This window comes from Protomyctophum bolini (genome assembly GCF_963924005.1).
Source record: "Protomyctophum bolini genome assembly, chromosome: 9".
NCBI classification, from domain to species: domain Eukaryota; kingdom Metazoa; phylum Chordata; class Actinopteri; order Myctophiformes; family Myctophidae; genus Protomyctophum; species Protomyctophum bolini.
The window spans coordinates 8,551,228-8,570,986 of record NC_137870.1 but is presented as its reverse complement, the minus strand read 5'-3'; the positions used below and the strand labels follow the sequence as shown (position 1 = coordinate 8,570,986).

The 19,759-nt window shown below is 45.1% G+C and overlaps 1 protein-coding gene across 1 annotated transcript in view; it reads left to right on the top strand.

Moving 5' to 3' along the window:
• pde2a (phosphodiesterase 2A) overlaps window positions 1-19,759 on the top strand; it is a 229,510-nt gene that overhangs the window by 201,588 nt on the left and 8,163 nt on the right. The window contains exons 17-22 of the mRNA XM_080772141.1: window positions 1,582-1,645; window positions 1,816-1,897; window positions 2,309-2,483; window positions 5,865-5,977; window positions 16,143-16,220; window positions 19,346-19,468. Of these exons, the coding sequence (XP_080628267.1) occupies window positions 1,582-1,645; window positions 1,816-1,897; window positions 2,309-2,483; window positions 5,865-5,977; window positions 16,143-16,220; window positions 19,346-19,468 (635 nt within the window). The remainder of the gene's footprint in view (window positions 1-1,581; window positions 1,646-1,815; window positions 1,898-2,308; window positions 2,484-5,864; window positions 5,978-16,142; window positions 16,221-19,345; window positions 19,469-19,759) is intronic.

Sequence of the window (19,759 nt, the reverse complement as noted above, 5' to 3'; positions counted from 1 at the left end):
ATGTGTCCATGGGAAGGTCATGTACCGTATGTCTATGGACGCTTATGGCATCCATGGTCTGGACTCTCATTAACACCAGAGGAACTCCACCACATGCCTCATCAAGTCACTCTGCCACCATCATCGGGACGAAGATGTTTGTATTTGGGGGCTATTTAAGGTCTGCGGTCTCCGACAACAACATCGGTGTGTTTGACACTGACACCAGCTGCTGGCTGAGAACACCTTCTGCCCAGCTGCTTCAAGAAGGACAGCACGGTCACGCAGCATTTGTCTACAATGGAGAGCTGTGTACATATATGGTGGTCATGCCCGGGAACCAAACGTCCGAGGATCTGTGGAAATTCAATCTAGAGGCCTTCTCCTGGAAGAAGGTCGAGCACAAGGGAAAACCCCCACGTCGGATGCATTTGACGTGCTGCTGCATGGTGGGAGATCGACGTGTCATTCTCCTTGATAGTTCGCACTACCTTGCAGAGGACCTGTTTATCTTAGACCTAAGTCCTAGTCTGAAGACCTTATGCAAGTTGGAAGTTATTCAGTACGGTCACGGTGGCCATGCTAAAAACCGGCCAGGTGTGGCCATGCTACAAACCGGCCAGGTGTGGCCATGCTACAAACCGGCCAGGTGTGGCCATGCTACAAACCGGCCAGGTGTGGCCATGCTACAAACCGGCCAGGTGTGGCCATGCTACAAACCGGCCAGGTGTGGCCATGCTACAAACCGGCCAGGTGTGGCCATGCTACAAACCGGCCAGGTGTGGCCATGCTACAAACCGGCCAGGTGTGGCCATGCTACAAACCGGCCAGGTGTGGCCATGCTACATCGTGTTGCTCAAGCCACACAGCGAGCCGTATAGATGACAAGGCCATAGCGGGTCAAATAGCACAGGGAGAAGGTTAATTGTAAGAGAATGGGAGTGGGAAACAGTGCAACGAAAACCTTGACACTGATTGATTGGCGCTTTCCCCGTGCCAGCGGAGTGGATGAAAGTAGTCTGTGGCCAAAGCGCTAAGCTGTGATTCACATGAGAGCCATGTCTGTCTGCCTAGTTTACTAGTCGACTAGTCGTTTAACTATACATAATATGTAAAATTAATAATAATAATAATAAAATAAAGTTGTATGATATTTGTACATTTAAAAACTGTGTACATTGGTGACTATAATCTAGAATTCTATCTGATCTTGAGGCCTACAAAAGCAAGGTTGACTAGTGAATAGTCGACTAGTTGAATAGTCGACTAGTTGCTTAAAGCCCTAACACGCCCCATGGAGTTTGGAGAGCATGTACGGATATATTATATTATTATATATATATGGCCAATGATGGGAGAAGCGTCAGATAATTGGCCTCAGACTAAATGTCTCCCTGGTGGGCCGTGTGGACCCGTAGAGGGTCAGGATCAATGACAGACCATTAAACTGATCACTAATGGAGCCCAATGAATGGCCATAAAGATGTTCTATATGGACTAACAATGTCACCCCATGACCTGAAAATGTAACACTGACTGAGTGAACCCACTGGGACATACATTACACTGATCTCTCTCTCTCTCTCTCTCTCTCTCTCTCAGATGATGTGTCTGTGCTGCTGCAGGAGATAATAGTGGAGGCCAGGAACCTCAGCGATGCAGAAATGTAAGATCTGTCCTCGAATGACCCCATATATGAGAGAGAGAGAGAGAGAGAGATTGAATCGATTGGTGGAATTTATCATATCAATGCATGAAGTAGCGAAAATCAACAAACTGTGTGTGTGTGTGTGTGTGTGTGTGTGTGTGTGTGTGTGTGCGTGCACATGATTTCAGCTGCTCTGTGTTCCTATTGGATCGATTCACCCATGAGTTGGTGGCCAAGGTGTTTGACGGTGTTTGCTTGGTTGATGAGGAGGTACAGTACACTCGCACACGTACAAACACGCATGCACATACGCACGCACGCAGTTCTGGACACAATGGTTCCAGCATCTGTGTGTGTGTGTGTGTGTGTACACTGTATGCGCTGCAGTGAAACACACACAGACGCACGCACACACACACTTCACTCACTCACAGACTAAATTGTTTATACATATTATGGATCGCCATCTTCCATTATTAAAGAGATGAATATAACAGTGCGTGTGTGTGTGTGTGTGTGTGTGTGTGTGTGTGTGTGTGTGTGTGTGTTTGTGTGTGCCTGCGTGTGCGTGCCTCCGTACGTGTGTGCCTGCGTGTGCCTGTGTGTGTGTGTGTGTGTGTGTGCGTGCCTCCGTGTGTGCTTGCGTGTACCTGCTTGTGTACGCGCGTGTCGTGTGTGCAGAAGGAGTTCCGTATCCCGGCTGACCAGGGCATCGCGGGCCACGTGGCCACCACGGGTCAGATCCTCAACATCAAGGACGCGTATTCCCACCCGCTGTTCTACCGCGGGGTGGACGACAGCACCGGCTTCAAGACGCGCAACATCCTCTGCTTCCCCATCAAGGACGAGAACAACGGTACGAAGGTTCCTACCTACCGACCTACCTATACCGCTCTCACTCACACACACACACACTCACGCACAGGGGCGGCCTTAGGAATCTGGAGGCCCGTTTCAAGACCAAATATGAGGCAGCCATATACCTACATAATTATTTTGTTGATAGAGCCGTATTGATACAAATAGTTTGACTGTTCAATATTACACGCAGACATTACTCTCGACAATTAGCACCATCACCTCCTCTCCTCATCCTGTCGTCCCTTCAAAATTAAAGTGTCTCCCCTTTACCTCCCAATGCTGCACATTTTACCCAGGTTATTAACATAAAATAGGTGTAACTTAACCTTCTGGAAGAGAGCAAGGCAGTGATTGAGCGAGATAGAGAGGGCCAAGAGTGGTGGGGGTTGACTGACACCTGACGTTCAGTTGGAGCTTGGAGGCCCCGCTGAGGGTGGAGGCCCGTTTCAATTGAAACTGGTGAAACATAGCTAAGGTCTCCTATGCTCACGCACACACACACACACACACACACACACACACACACACACACACACACACAGAGCTACAAACCGGCCAGGTGTGGCCATGCTACAAACCGGCCAGGTGTGGCCATGCTACATCGTGTTGCTCAAGCCACACAGCGAGCCGTATAGATGACAAGGCCATAGCGGGTCAAATAGCACAGGGAGACGGTTAATTGTAAGAGAACGGGAGTGGGAAACAGTGCAACGAAAACCTTGACACTGATTGATTGGCGCTTTCCCCGTGCCAGCGGAGTGGATGAAAGTAGTCTGTGGCCAAAGCGCTCAGCTGTGATTCACATGAGAGCCATGTCTGTCTGTCTGTCTGTCTTTCTGTCTGTCTGTCTGTCTGTCTGCCTGTCACGCTGCAAAGGACACGTGTCAGCTGCACTTTCCTTCCGCTATACCTGAGAATGACTCGTAGCCTGTCACGACGGACATGAGGAATCGGCGAGATGTGCAACCTTTTCACGGCTGTCTTTGCCGGGCTTTGTCCTCGTCACGACAGCTGAGTGACCGCTCGTCACGACAGCTCTGGGGCTGTGGGGGAAGCTGGGGTCTCTGAGTGACCGCAGAGAGTTGATGTCACAGTGATGTAGTTTCAGAAGACACCGTTCCGCACCACTGGACCATACGTCCTACCACTCAATTTTCTGTTTCATGGCTGCTGCTCTTATCTCTTCCCTTCCCTTCCCTTCCCCCGGCTTTCTCTCTCCATCCGTCTCTCTCATTGCCACTTTACATCTTTCCCATTTTCTAGCTTTCCTCCTCCTGCCTATCACTCCCTCTCTCTATCGCTCCTTCTCGCCTACATTCTAACCCCCCCCTTCTTTCTCTCTCTCCCTTCTATAGTGCTGCACGATTCTTGATAAAATGTGAATCTCCATTTTCATCCACAAGAATTGAGATCACGATTCTCATTTCCTTCCACGAGAATATGTATTGTCTTTAGTCTGTAGTTGTCTGAACAGTACTATACATTCAAAATGTGGCACCTGGAGCCAACTACTGTGGCTTTAAACAGACAACATCAAAGTGCTCAACTTAAACCTCTCTTAAAGTCTCTCTCTTGTAGCAAAAAACACAATTAGTATTAAACTAAAATGAATTGGAGAGCCAAGTGCTGTACCATTCTTGCTCAAATTGAGATCGCAATAGGTGTCTTAATCTAGATCGCAATCTTTAGAGTAATGTTAGAGTCCACAGAAGTGAACCTTTCAAGCCTGTTTTCTCAACTCGATGTTTTCTGCAAGACATTACTCTATAAGCCATATCTCCAAAACTGGGAGGTCAAACTGAACAACCAATATGGCAATAAAAAAGAAAAGAAGAAGCGCTACGTGGCAATATGGCAATTTATATGATTCCCTGCTTCCATTTGACCAAAAATCCAATGGCGGCCCCTCAGTCAAATTTGATCACAATAAATTGGGTGTCCCAGAGATAGAATTGCCATTAAAACGGGGGACTTTATTGAACAGGTTGAGAATCACTGCTAGAGCCATAAAAGTCTTCTCTCATGGGCGTCCCTGGCATATTAATTTCAAAAGGGGGTCTGCGGGCTATTTAGTGTCAATTTGGCGATCCTTGACATGAAACAGTTTGGGAATCACGCTTGCTTCCACGGCGTGACCTCATCGAAATGATTCAGCTCCATCCACAGTCATACATTATAGGCATCTTTAGGCATCTATCTTTAGCAGCGTTTTCATTGGAATTGACGCTCAGATTGAGGTAACTAGAGCGGTGCCCGTTGGGCACTGGCCTACTTGGAACGATGCAAGTTAGAAATGCATGCCCCACCCAGTTGTTAAGTGTGTGTCCCTTTTATGCCCATATATGGGCATAAAAGGGACACGCACTTAACAACTATCTTTGTCTGGCATGCCCAAATATGGAGTCTATGCAGATCAGGTGTGATCAATTGGCTAATTTGGGCAGAGGCTTTTTTTGTTGGTTCTGGACAACCGTGGGCTGCCCGTACTTGGAACGATGCAAGTTGGAAATGCATGTCTCCCACCCAGTTATGTCTGTGTCCCTTGTATGCCCATATATGGAGTTCTATGTCAGGCATGCCCAAATATGGAGTCTGTGTAATGTCAGAACCGGGCCAGCTCCATATATGGGGATATAGGGGTGATCAGGTCCAGAGCGCCCGGGCAGAGCTATTGTGCTGGTTCTGGACAACTGGCCCCTCGACACCGGGCACTATGCACTCCCTGTGGTGGTGCGGAATGTGTGTCGAATTGGAAGTCGGTGGAGCGAACGGTTCTCGAGTGACGTGGATTACAGACGTACACACGTATGTACGTACTTGGTGCAGAAACCCGTCCACCAGTGACATCATCGAATCCAAGCTAATATAAACTGCTGTCGTTGCGACAACTCAGCAATTTATCCAAATGTAATGGCATTAATGTTAGTCCCTTTATACCAGTAAGACGCGCAAACGCGCGAAGCGAACGCAGCTGAGACCCTGCAGATCATGTTTGTCTGTCTGTCTGTCTGTCTGTCTGTGTGTCTGTCCCGCTGTTACTGTATATGTGAACCTGGCCCCTTTTGTGCCCATATATGGAGCTGAGTGGACCTGGCCCCTTTTGTGCCCATATATGGAGCTGAGTGATTGCTGATGCAACACACTCCATATTTGGATAGCGGGACAGACACACGGACAGACAGACAGACATGATCTGCTAGGTCTCATAGTAAGTGCTCACTGCGTTCGCAATCACTGCGTTCGCAATGAACAGTTGCACCGATACACACAAAGGTTTGTATTCCTTCAGGTGGTTGTATTCCATCCTCAATCTCTCTCTCTCTCTCTCTCTCTCTCTCTCTCTCTCTCCCTCTCTCTCCCCCTCTCTCTCTCTCAGAGGTGATCGGCGTGGCGGAGTTGGTCAACAAAACCAATGGGCCGTGGTTCAACCGTTTCGACGAGGACCTGGCAACCGCCTTCTCCATCTACTGTGGCATCAGCATCGCCCACGTGAGTCTGGTGGAATGTAACCAAGTACCTTTACTCGAGTACTGTTCTTAAGTACAATTTGTATGCGTTTGTACTTTACTTGAGTATTTCCACTTTCAAATACCTTTAACTTCTACTCCGCTACACCTCGGAACCAAATATTGTGCTCTTACTCCACTACGATTATTGGAAGACTTTAGTTTCTAGTTACTTTGGAGATTTTGATAAGAGAACACACATTAACCCATTCTGACCTGAGATCAGATTCATACGAGGTTTCCACTGGACACACACTGGTCTGATTAACCCATTCTGACCCGAGATCAGATTCTAAAAAATGTCAGTCGTTCTTCGATTTTTCAAAAATAGCAGACCTACAAGCTCATAGCGCGCCACTCGGTGGCGCGCTATGAGCTTGTAGATCTGCTATTTTTCAATAGCTAAAGCATAACATAGTGCTAACACCAAAACGGGTTCCCGGTCAGAATGGGCTAGTTACTTTGGAGATTTTGATTATCATTAGAGAACACACATTAACCCTTTGCACATTTCAGTCATTTGAAAATAGACTTTTGCCCAACTACTACATTTTGAAATCCTCCTTGAATTTTTATTTGCAGCAGAATATTTCTATACGGCGGTATTGATACTTTTACTTAAGTGAAACACACCTCTGTGAGATTCATCTTCCAAGATGTCGTTGCTGTGACCGATGGCATGATTATACAGCGCCTCCCATAAGTGATTACAGTACAGGGCCTCCCATATAATACACTTCACTTTGCCACAGATAACAGTTAATGTATCCCCCCCCCCCCCCCCCCCCCCCCCAGCAGAGGAGCTGTACACTATAGGCTTGCACTGACCTTGCGTCAAAAACATCTTCCAAATGGAACAACAAAGAAAAGTCAACAATGTTGTTATCAAGTGTAATTTACCGCCAGACCTTCCCTTCTATCTTTACCCATACCTACTCCCACATTAATTCAAGAGGCTTTGTACTGTATTATCCAAAGGTTATATCCGCAGACTCTATGGAAAGATTATGCTACACTAAAAGACTTGAAAGACTATACAGTGCTGGCACCTCATTCCTCATACTAACTGTAGAGGAGTTGGAAAATATTTGGAAAGACTTTTGAAAGGACAATATTCATGGACTATAATATTTAGCAAAGACTAATCTATCTTATCTACATCTATATCTATAAATGCACCACGTCTCTATCTGTCTTTACGCCTGTAATCCACCTAACTCCAGAACCGTTCTCTTCGCCGACTTCAAAATCCCAAACACCCACAATGTGTTTTAGTTTGTTTTGTTTCACTGGACCATTCCTACATGGACCAAAGGAGAAGCTCCATTATTGTTTGTTTTTTTGTTTAAATAATACCCAAGTTTTTCACAGATTTTTCCCCCCATGTTATGCAACGTAATCGAGCAGAATTGTAATGAAACACACACACACACACACACATTATCCAAGGACACATAATGAATGATGTTGATTATGATACTTTAATATATTGATCAATTAAATACATGAATACAAAACAAGCCATTGTGTCTCATACAAGAGTCACATTGTCAGCATACTGTATATTGATACGTTTGTAAATGCTACTGCTTAGATTACATACCATTCAATCCAATACATACATACATACATATATACATACAGTGCATATGCTCACAGCCTGTAGAGGCAGTTTCGCCAAAGTCTCCAGATCATGGAAGAGAACCGATTAGAACTCTTCACTCATAATATTATTATATTATATTATAATACACGTCGTTGTACTGTGAACGTCTTCTATAAGGCCTTCTGTATACAAGGGACACAGGCTTCTGTGACAGATAAAGAGATTTCCACCAAGTCAACATATTCCACATACCTGTATCCAGTTCATCGGGGGACAAACGGTCAAGCAGATGGGTACAGAGGGTACCCTGACAGACCGGTGGGTCGTGCTGGGTACAGAAGGTACCCTGACAGACCGGTGGGTCGTGCTGGGTACAGAGGGTACCCTGACAGACCGGTGGGTCGTGCTGGGTACAGAGGGTACCCTGACAGACCGGCGGGTCGTACTGCGGGTGTGGCATAGCCTGTTGGGAATGCATTCCCAACTCAGATCCCTCCCGACCCGCGTCGCACCCGAGTATGCCCGGCGGGGCTTCTAATCTCAGTGAGTCCTTTTCAAAACGCATTTCCTTCGGCACTTTGTCTTCAGACCGTCGAATGGCCCAGTGGTCGTTCCAGTTGGTCACGTGGTACAGCTCGGGCTCGTCCGCCAGGGCGTCCACAACGAAGTAGAACTCGGTGTTGTACCGGTTCTCTCTGGCGTGTTTGAGTTCGTTGTGCGACGCGACGAATCTGCACCGGTGATGGCTGACCTCCTTGGTCGCTTTGACCTCGATGTACTGAGTCCCTCCGGCGCTGTGGACCACCATGATGTCGTAGGGCTGACGTGATTCCTGTCCGCTGTTCATCCAGGTGACCGTGGCGCTGTCGCCGTGGAGCCACTTCAGATACAGCCAGGCCCATTCCTCTCCCCGTCTGCCAACGTCACTCTCCTTCAGCGTGTCCTGTAAAAAGGACAAGTTACTGTAAATTTTCAATCAAATTAAATTCCAATGAGCTTCATATTGGCATGAGAAAACAATACGTTTACATTGACAAAGGAAGTGTAAAAATAGAACAAAAACTGTTTGAATGATTGTATTATAGCGCATGCGTACCTACTCAAAGCGCTGGCAAATCTAGCGACCATGGAGGCCACTTTCGGACAAATAGTAGCACTATTTAATTTGCGAACGCAGTGATTTGCGAACGCAGTGAGCACTTACTATGAGACCTAGCAGATCATGTCTGTCTATCTGTCTGTCTGTCTGTCCCGCTTTTGTGCCCATATATGGAGCTGAGTGATTTGTGTCACCATGACTCAGCCATAACCATATAAGGAGTCCCCAAAGCAGCTATACGTCCAAAACCCAAATATGTACGAGCTGCGTTCGCTTCCTGCGTTTGCGCGTCTTACTGGTAGTTAGTGCTCACTGCGTTCGCAATAATTGCGAACGCAGTGATTGCGAAGGCAGTGAGCACTTACTATGAGACCTAGCAGATCATGTCTGTCTGTGTGTGTGTGTGTCTGTCCCGCTATCCAAATATGGAGTGTGTTGCATCAGCAATCACTCAGCTCCATATATGGGCACAAAAGGGGCCAGGTCCACTCAGCTCCATATATGGGCACAGAAGGGGCCAGGTCCACATATACAGTAACAGCGGGACAGACACACAGACAGACAGACAGACAGACAGACATGATCTGCAGGGTCTCAGCTGCGTTCGCTTCCCGCGTTTGCGCGTCTTACTGGTATAAATACATTCTCGTTGTCACTCACCGTAATGTGGCTTGTATCCATCCTCTTCAAATTGAACAATGGACGTCCATGTTCATTCAATGGACATGCATGTTTAGCGTCATGTGATCCATGTCCATGTTTAGTGTCAGGTACCATGTACCTCCAGATTAGATGGTTTTGCAAATGGGTTCCCATATTGGGTGGCATGCTGCTCTCAGTATACTGTGTCTCCTCCTCCTTCAGATTATGAGATCAACTGAAGTGATTAGTTGACACTTGATCTTTTTATGCCATCAGTCATGATGATGTCATGCAAGCTATTGTCAACAAACATGTCAACAAACACATACACACACACACAGTTTAGTTTATTACCATAGCAACCACTGTTTTACCTTAGCAACCATTCACCTTCAACAAACACAGTTTATTTGTTTACCATAGCAACCCCTGTTTTACCTTGGCAACCATCCATTTCAACCAACGCTTTTACCCTAGCAACAGAATATTTAGACCCTAGCAACCAACTATTACACCCTAGCAACAGCTAATTGTGACCCTACGTGTCACACATGTCAACAAACAAACAAACACGTGTCACACATGTCAACAAACACACGTGTCACACATGTCAACAATAGTGCGCCACCAAGTGGCGCGCTATGAGCTTGTTGCGAACGCAGTGAGCACTTACTATGAGACCTAGCAGATCATGTCTGTCTGTGTGTCCGTGTGTCTGTCCCGCTATCCAAATATGGAGTGTGTTGCATCAGCAATCACTCAGCTCCATATATGGGCACAAAAGGGGCCAGTCCACTCAGCTCCATATATGGGCACAAAAGGGGCCAGGTCCACTCAGCTCATTATATGGGCACAAAAGGGGCCAGGTCCACATATACAGTAACAGCGGGACAGACACACAGACACACAGACAGACAGACATGATCTGCAGGGTCTCAGCTGCGTTCGCTTCCTGCGTTTGCGCGTCTTACTGGTAGGTCTGCTATTTTTGAAAAATGGTAAAAATGTGGAGCAAATCTTTGAATATATTATATTCTTTCAAAATGAATGTTTTTAACTCGGGTCTAAATTGGCTATTTATCTTTTCTTTTCTTTTTTTTGTGAAAAGTCATGATGAAATATTAACTCATCGAATGCGCAAAGCGTTTTTAAACGTTTTATTATAGCCAAGCGCAAGAAGCGCATAACGTTTTTATACGTTTTATGGTCCAAAAAACGTTTTTTTATTGATTTCTATAGTTCAACTATATTTGCGCCCGGACAACTCATAATGTAACACCGATCGGCTCTAAAAAGAGTTAAAACCCCCCCCTGCTGAAAAGAGGTGTTGGTCTGAGAAGCGTCTGGCACCGCCTATTGGTTGGTCTATGCGAGGACGTACGACGTATTGGAGACGGCCGTCCGGCATAGACCAACGCAGATGTCAGGGGATCTAAAATGGATGGGACAATGCTCTTGTTTGTGTGAATACACTCGATTCCCCCTCCCCTCCTGTTTCTACATGGTTTCTCCCGAGGGAGAATGGTGGGGGGGGGGGTCTCTTCCTCTTGGATCGCATTGGCAGTTCCCCCCCCACTCCCGAGTCCCCACTGCTTTCAACTGCAAGGCTTGCACTCACTCTCATTCTCGGAACAAGATACAACGCGATTTGCTCTCTGCCCGTATATAAACCTGCAACGATCGGCATTTGATTTCATAACGTAACGTTTGCCAGACACATGTGGAGTTAGTCATGGACAGATTGCACATCATTATCGAGGGCCCGCCATGATACGTTGGTCGCTGATCGCGAGCCGTACTGCTGCTGCTGTTGCTTTGCTCGCATCCATCCCCCTTTCTCGTTACAACAGGCTAATATAAACTCACCGTCGAGCAGCCTGCCCTGCACCTAATGTGATAAAATGAACGGCAGGACATAATCGGATCGATTATTATCTGTCTATCAGCAACATACGGGTGTTTGTCTTGCAACGACAGGTGGTGCTTTCTCGTTTTTTTTCTTCCAAATACGTTGACGTGCTGCTTCTGCTGCCGCATCCATCTCGTTGTTTTTCTTGTTTTTTTCCCAAACATGTCCAGACACAATCCGATCCAGTCTCGCGTCTCACCTTATAGATACGCGAGACTGGATCGATGAGGTTAGTGGTATGTCTGGACATGTTTGGAGCGGCACACGACAATCGACAATAATGTTGATTATGCAAGATCATTTCCTCAAAGCCTAGTTGCCCCCCCCCCCCCCCGTTACTGCGATTGTTTGTAGCTCGAATCACAGAATGAGTTCAATGAGCGTAGGGAGAGGGCACATATGGGGCTACGATTGAAGAAAGTTTCCAAGTCCGTTTTATGATCAGATAATGTGCATCAAGACTCTCTGCTTTCATAAGAAAAAAACTAATACTGTAATTGCGAATGCAATGAGCACTTACTATGAGACCTAGAAGATCACGTCTGTCTGTCTGTCTGTCTGTCTGTGTGTGTGTGTGTGTGTGTGTGTGTGTGTGTGTGTGTGTGTCTGTCTGTCCCGCTTACTGTATATGTGGACCTGGCCCTTTTGTGCCCATATATGGAGCTGAGTGATTTGTGAGTCATGGTGACATGAGTGTGATGGCGTGGTCCTGCTTTGGGGACTCCTTATATGGTTATGGCTGAGTCATGGTGACATGAGTGTGATGGCGTCTTTTGTGACCATATATGGAGCTGGCGTGGTCCAAGCACTAACTATGACACCCTGCAGATCATGTCTGTAATTTATTCTAATTGTTATTGCAATTTACGATCTGCGTTCGCCTTCCGCGTTCGCGCGTCTTACTCGTAATAATAAAAATCACACCCCTGTGAAGTGAGCAGTGCAATGTTGTGAAGTGAGCAGTGCAACATTGCACTGCTCACTTCACTGGGGTGTGATTTCTATTATTATTACAGTATTAGTATTTTTCTTATGAAAGCAGAGAGTATTCTGTTTCATACGGTATATAGTATGTACATGTCGCTATAGGCCTTATTTTGTGAATATTTAGTTGTTAGGTCCATGCTCTCTAAAATTATCTTTTTCAGAGAACTTTAGAGATGGCATGGGCCTGAATAACTATTATTCACAAAATAAGGCCTATAGCGACATGTACATACTATATACCGTATGAAACAGTCGACTCTCTGCTTTCATAAGAAAAATACTAATACTGTAATAATAATAAAAATCACACCCCTGTGAAGTGAGCAGTGCAATTGCACTGCTCACTTCACAGGGGTGTGATTTTTCTGGGTGGTATTTTTCTTATGAAAGCAGAGAGTCTACTGTTTCATACGGTATATAGTATGTACATGTCGCTATAGGCCTTATTTTGTGAATAATAGTTCTTCGGGTCCATGCCTTCTCTAAAGTTCTCTGGTGGGCGCAAGCTGCATTCAATAGCCAATTAGTGACAAACTGTATATGTGTACAATGTGTACTGTTTTCCTCCTAAAAGTAGACATTCAGGGCTTTCATTCGGTATATGGTTTGTATAGGATATTATTTGTGCTCAATTTTATATCGGTCTTTTGAACTAAAAAAACTGAACTGAAATGTCTGTCAACTTCAGGCCTCCATATCTCTGTTGTTTTTTTTCACAAGCAGCGTGCAGGCAAAAGCAGGTGTTAGAAAAAGGTCAATATCTCCAGAATGGAAGATGGTAGAATCATAATTTTTTTTTTAAATTGAAGTGGACAAGTTGGGCTTTCTTTTTATTTATGCGATTGTGATTCTCGCTATAAGAGGCCCCTCGCTGTGGGCCCCCCAAAAAGTTCAAAAAGCCCATGTTAAGCCTTCAGCACCAGTAAGCCAGGGTCCGCTAGAACCTGTAGCAGTCTATGTGTTAAAGAAGAGTTTCTCAAGTTGCTGTACTTTAATATATTTTTAATGAAATAGGAAGGAACAGCAATGTGCGTCCCTCCATATGTCCATCCTTATGTCCCTATGTTTAGGGTCATAAGTCCCATACACCCACAATGTCTTTTTCACATGGACCAAAAGTTCCCAGCTCCATTTAATATGTTTAACCCATTTAGGGCTGACGTCGAAATAAAAAAAAGTCTTCTAAATCATGACAATTTTCTGAAAAACCGTGGTTGAGTGGTTCTCAATATTTCACGTCAAGGACCCCAAAAATTATATTTAATTGGCCGCCGCCCCCCATCTCAAAATATGTAGTTTCAGAGACACCCCCCCCCCCCCCAGAAGCAAAGATTTGAGTTAAAAACGCTCACCCTGAAAGAATATATATTCAAGGATTTGCATCACATTTTCACGATTTTTCAAAAATAGCAGACCTACAAGTTCATAGCGCGGCACTCAGTGCCGCGCTATGAGCTTGTAGATCTGCTATTTTTCAATAGCTAAAGCATAACATAATGCTTAAAACACCAAAAAGGGTTCAAATAATAATTTTTCACCGATTTTGACCCCCGTGTTGTCTATTTTTCTTTCTTTCTTTCTTTTTTTCTTTCTTGTGTGAAAAGTCAAATATTATATTAATATAGAGGAAATATTAAAGAAGAGTTTCTCAAGTTGTTGTACTTCAATGTATGTTTTTTTAACGAAATATATTAGTGATGGTGTGACGAAAAGGACGTTTAGTGTTCTAGGGATATGCAACCCCCACCCCCCACCACAGTATTTAAATGTATGAAAAATTGAAAATACACATCTGGAATCCCAACATACACTGATGATAGTGCTGTCAAACAGCTTAATGTCTAAAAGAAGTTCTCGGCCTGAAAAACCTTTAAGTGAGAGAGCAATGTAATAGAGCAGAATTTTTATTCACACACACACACGCACACACACACACACACACACACACCTCAGGTGTTTGTGTGTTATTACCCCAAGACACGTAATGAATGATGTTGATTATGATACTTTAATAATATTGATCAATTAAATACATGAATACAAAACAAGCCATTGTGTCTCATACAAGAGTCACATTGTCAGCATACATAGATATTGGTAAGTTTTGATAAACAGATGGAAATGCTACTGCTTAGATTACATACCGTTGTCACCGTACAATATACGCTTATATACACCTGGTTATATTTACAGTTCATCTTCCATGGTAGCGAATCATCTGTTAACACCTTCTATAAGGGCATGATTCATATGGGCCTAAAAGGGACCCAGACTGTGACAGATAAAGTGACAGAGTAAGAGATTTCCACAAAGTCCACATATCCAGTTCATCGGTACAGAGGGTACAGTACTGACAGCCCGGCGGGTCGTACTGCGGGTGTGGCATAGCCTGTTGGGAATGCATTCCCAACTCGGATCTCTCCCGACCCGCGTCGTACCCGAGGCTGACTGGCGGGGCTTCTAGTATCAGCGAGTCCTTTTCAAAACGCATCCCCTTCGGCATCTTATCTTCCGGCTTTCGAATGGCCCAGTGGTCGTTCCAGTTGGTCACGTGGTACAGCTCGGGCTCGTCCGCCAGGGCGTCCACGACGAAGTAGAACTCAGTGTTGTACCGGTTCTCTCTGGCGTGTTTGAGTTCGTTGTGCGACGCGACGAATCTGGCCCGGTGATGGCTGACCTCCTTGGTCGCTTTGACCTCGATGTACTGAGTCCCTCCGGCGCTGTGGACCACCATGATGTCGTAGGGCTGACGTGATTCCTGTCCGCTGTTCATCCAGGTGACCGTGGCGCTGTCGCCGTGGAGCCACTTCAGATACAGCCAGGCCCATTCCTCTCCCCGTCTGCCAACGTCACTCCCCTTCAGTGTGTCCTGTAAAATGCGCCTTGTGTCCATCTTTTTCAAATTGAACATTGTGCGTACGGTGTCAGGTGATCCATGTCCATTAAATGGACGTCCATGTCGGGTGTCATTTGATGCATGTCCATTCAATGTATGTCCATGTTTAGTGTCAGGTACCATGTACCTTGAGATTAGATGGTTTTGCAAATGGGTTCCCATATTGGGTGGCATGCTGCTCTCAGTACTGTGTCTCCTCCTTCAGATGATGATGAGATTAAATGAATTGAAATGATCCGTTGACACTTAATCTTTTTATGCCATCAGTCATGATGATGTCACGCAAGGCCCGTTGCTATGTCAACAAACACACACACTCATGTCAACAAACACACACGTGTCACACATGTCAACAAACACATGTGACACACATGTCAACAAACGCATACACACACTGTTTAGTTGATTACCATAGCAACCACTGTTTTACCGTAGCCACCATTCACCTTCAACAAACACACAGTTTATTTGTTTACCATAGCAACCCCTTTTTACCGTGGCAACCATCCATTTCACCTTAACAACCACCGCTTTTACCCTAGCAACCGAATATTTAGACCCTAGCAACCAACTATTACACCCTAGCAACAGCTAATTGGTACCCTAACAACCACTGTTTTACCATAGCAACCAACAGTTTTACCCTAGCAACAGCATATTAGACCCTAGCAACCGACCATTGTATAGTATTGGACACAAACAGCAACCGATGAATTGGCTAATTTGGGCTCTGGGCAGAAGCTTTTGTGCTGCTTCTGGACAATGGTGTATCCCACCAACTCAGGGTCGGGCACTGCACCCCCTTGGGGTGTGGAACGTTTGTGCCGAATTTGAAGTGGGTTAGGGCGAACGGTTCTCGAGTTACGTCGTACACACACACACACTCACAGAGACCTGGTGCATTTATCGATAGATGAGCTCCATCAACTTAATGAAGTAATTGCTGGCTCTTGGTGTTTGATATTATGGTAGAGTTGATGGTCATGTTCTCATTGTGTCATCCACGCAGTCTCTGCTCTACAAGAAGGTTCACGAGGCTCAGTTCAGATCCCACCTGGCCAACGAGATGATGATGTACCACATGAAGGTAACGCACGCACGCACACACACACCCTGGGCGCATTCCTGTGGGTCTGGATGTCCCCCACACGGTCATTTTTTTACCGTTTCGGACGTGGGGCGGCTCGTCGGAACCGGGCTGACTCCCTGGGTGCGTTCCTGGCGGTCATGATGTTTCGTGTTGTGGACCCCACACCGTCATTGTAGCATGTTAGCATGTTAGCATAGCATGTTAGCATGCTATCATGTTAGCATATCATGTTAGCATACTAGCATAGCATGTTAGCATAGCATGTAGAATAGCATGTTAGCATAGCATGTTAGCATAGCATGTTAGCATGCTAGCATAGCATGTTAGCATGTTAGCATAGCATGTTAGCACATTAGCATATCATGTTAGCACGTTAGCATGATAGCATGTTAGCATGCTAACATGTTAGCATAGCATGTTAGCATAGCATTTTAGCATTAGCTAGCATGTTAGCATGCTCATCCTAGCATGTTGGCAAGTTAGCATACTCAACCTAGCATGCTGCATAGCATGCTAGCATGTTAGCATAGCATTGTTAGAGTGGTACAGGTGATGTTATAACTCAGGAGTGGTACAGGTGATTGCGAACGCAGTGAGCACTTACTATGAGACCTAGCAGATCTGTCTGTCTGTGTGTGTGTGTCTGTCCCGCTATCCAAATATGGAGTGTGTTGCATCAGCAATCACTCAGCTCCATATATGGGCAAAAAAGGGGCCAGGTCCACTCAGCTCCATATATGGGCACAAAAGGGGCCAGGTCCACATATACAGTAACAGCGGGACAGACAGACAGACAGACAGACATGATCTGCAGGGTCTCAGCTGCGTTCGCTTCCCGCGTTTGCGCGTCTTACTGGTGTTATAACTCTGGAGTGGTACAGGTGATGTTATAAGGAGTGGTACGGGTGATGCATTGTGATATTGTTACATCCAATAAGGAGTGGTACAGGTGATGCTGTTACATCCAATAAGGAGTGGTACAGGTGATATTGTTACATCCAATAAGGAGTGGTACAGGTGATGTTGTTACATCCAATAAGGAGTGGTACAGGTGATGCTGTTACATCCAATAAGGAGTGGTACAGGTGATGCTGTTACATCCAATAAGGAGTGGTACAGGTGATGCTGTTACATCCAATAAGGAGTGGTACAGGTGATGTTGTTACATCCAATAAGGAGTGGTACAGGTGATGCTGTTACATCCAATAAGGAGTGGTACAGGTGATGCTGTTACATCCAATAAGGAGTGGTACAGGTGATGCTGTTACATCCAATAAGGAGTGGTACAGGTGATGTTGTTACATCCAATAAGGAGTGGTACATGTGATGTTGTTACATCCAATAAGGAGTGGTACAGGTGATGTTGTTACATCCAATAAGGAGTGGTACAGGTGATGCTGTTACATCCAATAAGGAGTGGTACAGGTGATGTTGTTACATCCAATAAGGAGTAGTACAGGTGATACTGTTACATCCAATAAGGAGTGGCTACAGGTGATACTGTTACATCCAATAAGGAGTGGTACATGTGATGTTGTTACATCCAATAAGGAGTGGTACAGGTGATGTTGTTACATCCAATAAGGAGTGGTACATGTGATGTTGTTACATCCAATAAGGAGTGGTACAGGTGATGTTGTTACATCCAATAAGGAGTGGTACAGGTGATGTTGTTACATCCAATAAGGAGTGGTACAGGTGATGTTGTTACATCCAATAAGGAGTGGTACAGGTGATGCTGTTACATCCAATAAGGAGTGGTACAGGTGATATTGTTACATCCAATAAGGAGTGGTACAGGTGATGCTGTTACATCCAATAAGGAGTGATACAGGTGATATTGTTACATCCAATAAGGAGTGGTACAGGTGATGTTGTTACATCCAATAAGGAGTGATACAGGTGATATTGTTACATCCAATTAGGAGTGGTACAGGTGATGTTGTTACATCCAATAAGGAGTGGTACAGGTGATGCTGTTACATCCAATAAGGAGTGATACAGGTGATATTGTTACATCCAATAAGGAGTGGTACAGGTGATGTTGTTACATCCAATAAGGAGTGATACAGGTGATATTGTTACATCCAATAAGGAGTGGTACAGGTGATGCTGTTACATCCAATAAGGAGTGGTACAGGTGATGCTGTTACATCCAATAAGGAGTGGTACAGGTGATGTTGTTACATCCAATAAGGAGTGGTACAGGTGATGTTGTTACATCCAATAAGGAGTGGTACATGTGATGTTGTTACATCCAATAAGGAGTGGTACAGGTGATGTTGTTACATCCAATAAGGAGTGGTACAGGTGATGCTGTTACATCCAATAAGGAGTGGTACAGGTGATGTTGTTACATCCAATAAGGAGTAGTACAGGTGATACTGTTACATCCAATAAGGAGTGGCTACAGGTGATACTGTTACATCCAATAAGGAGTGGTACATGTGATGTTGTTACATCCAATAAGGAGTGGTACAGGTGATGTTGTTACATCCAATAAGGAGTGGTACATGTGATGTTGTTACATCCAATAAGGAGTGGTACAGGTGATGTTGTTACATCCAATAAGGAGTGGTACAGGTGATGTTGTTACATCCAATAAGGAGTGGTACAGGTGATGTTGTTACATCCAATAAGGAGTGGTACAGGTGATGCTGTTACATCCAATAAGGAGTGGTACAGGTGATATTGTTACATCCAATAAGGAGTGGTACAGGTGATGCTGTTACATCCAATAAGGAGTGATACAGGTGATATTGTTACATCCAATAAGGAGTGGTACAGGTGATGTTGTTACATCCAATAAGGAGTGATACAGGTGATATTGTTACATCCAATTAGGAGTGGTACAGGTGATGTTGTTACATCCAATAAGGAGTGGTACAGGTGATGCTGTTATGCACTGGAAAACATAACATTTTTTTTTACATTGTTTCTGCCTGAGAAGCAACAACATAATGTGACTGTTATTTTGTTCTAGTTGTAGGGTTTTAAGTATGTGTGTGTGTGTGTGTGTGTGTGTGTGTGTGTGTGTGTGTGTGTGTGTGTGTGTGTGTGTGTGCACGCGTGTGTGTGTGTGCACGCGTGTGCGCGTGCGTGTGCGTGCACCCATGCTTCAGGTATCGGAGGAGGAAGTCACTAAGCTGCTGGTCACGGGGGTTGAACCAGTGATGGAGATTCATCCGTGTTTCGCTGAGTTCACATACACGCCTCGATCCCTGCCCGATGACACCACACCCATGGTACAGAGAGAGAGAGAGAGAGAGAGATTGAGAGATGCATGGGGCTAAAGCAGGGGTCTTCAAAGGTTTTCAGCCAAAGGACCCCCCTAGCTGAGACTGAGAGATGAAGCAGTCAAAGATTTGACCCAAAATAATTTGCAATAGTAATTGTTCAAGGTTGTTTTTATGATCCTTAGGATCATCCAAATAACAAATGAAATCACACCTGTGTGAAGTGAGGGGCGCTCTTATCATCTTACAACATCAATCATTTACAACATAATGTTTGTTTATAAGCAACGGGTGCTAATG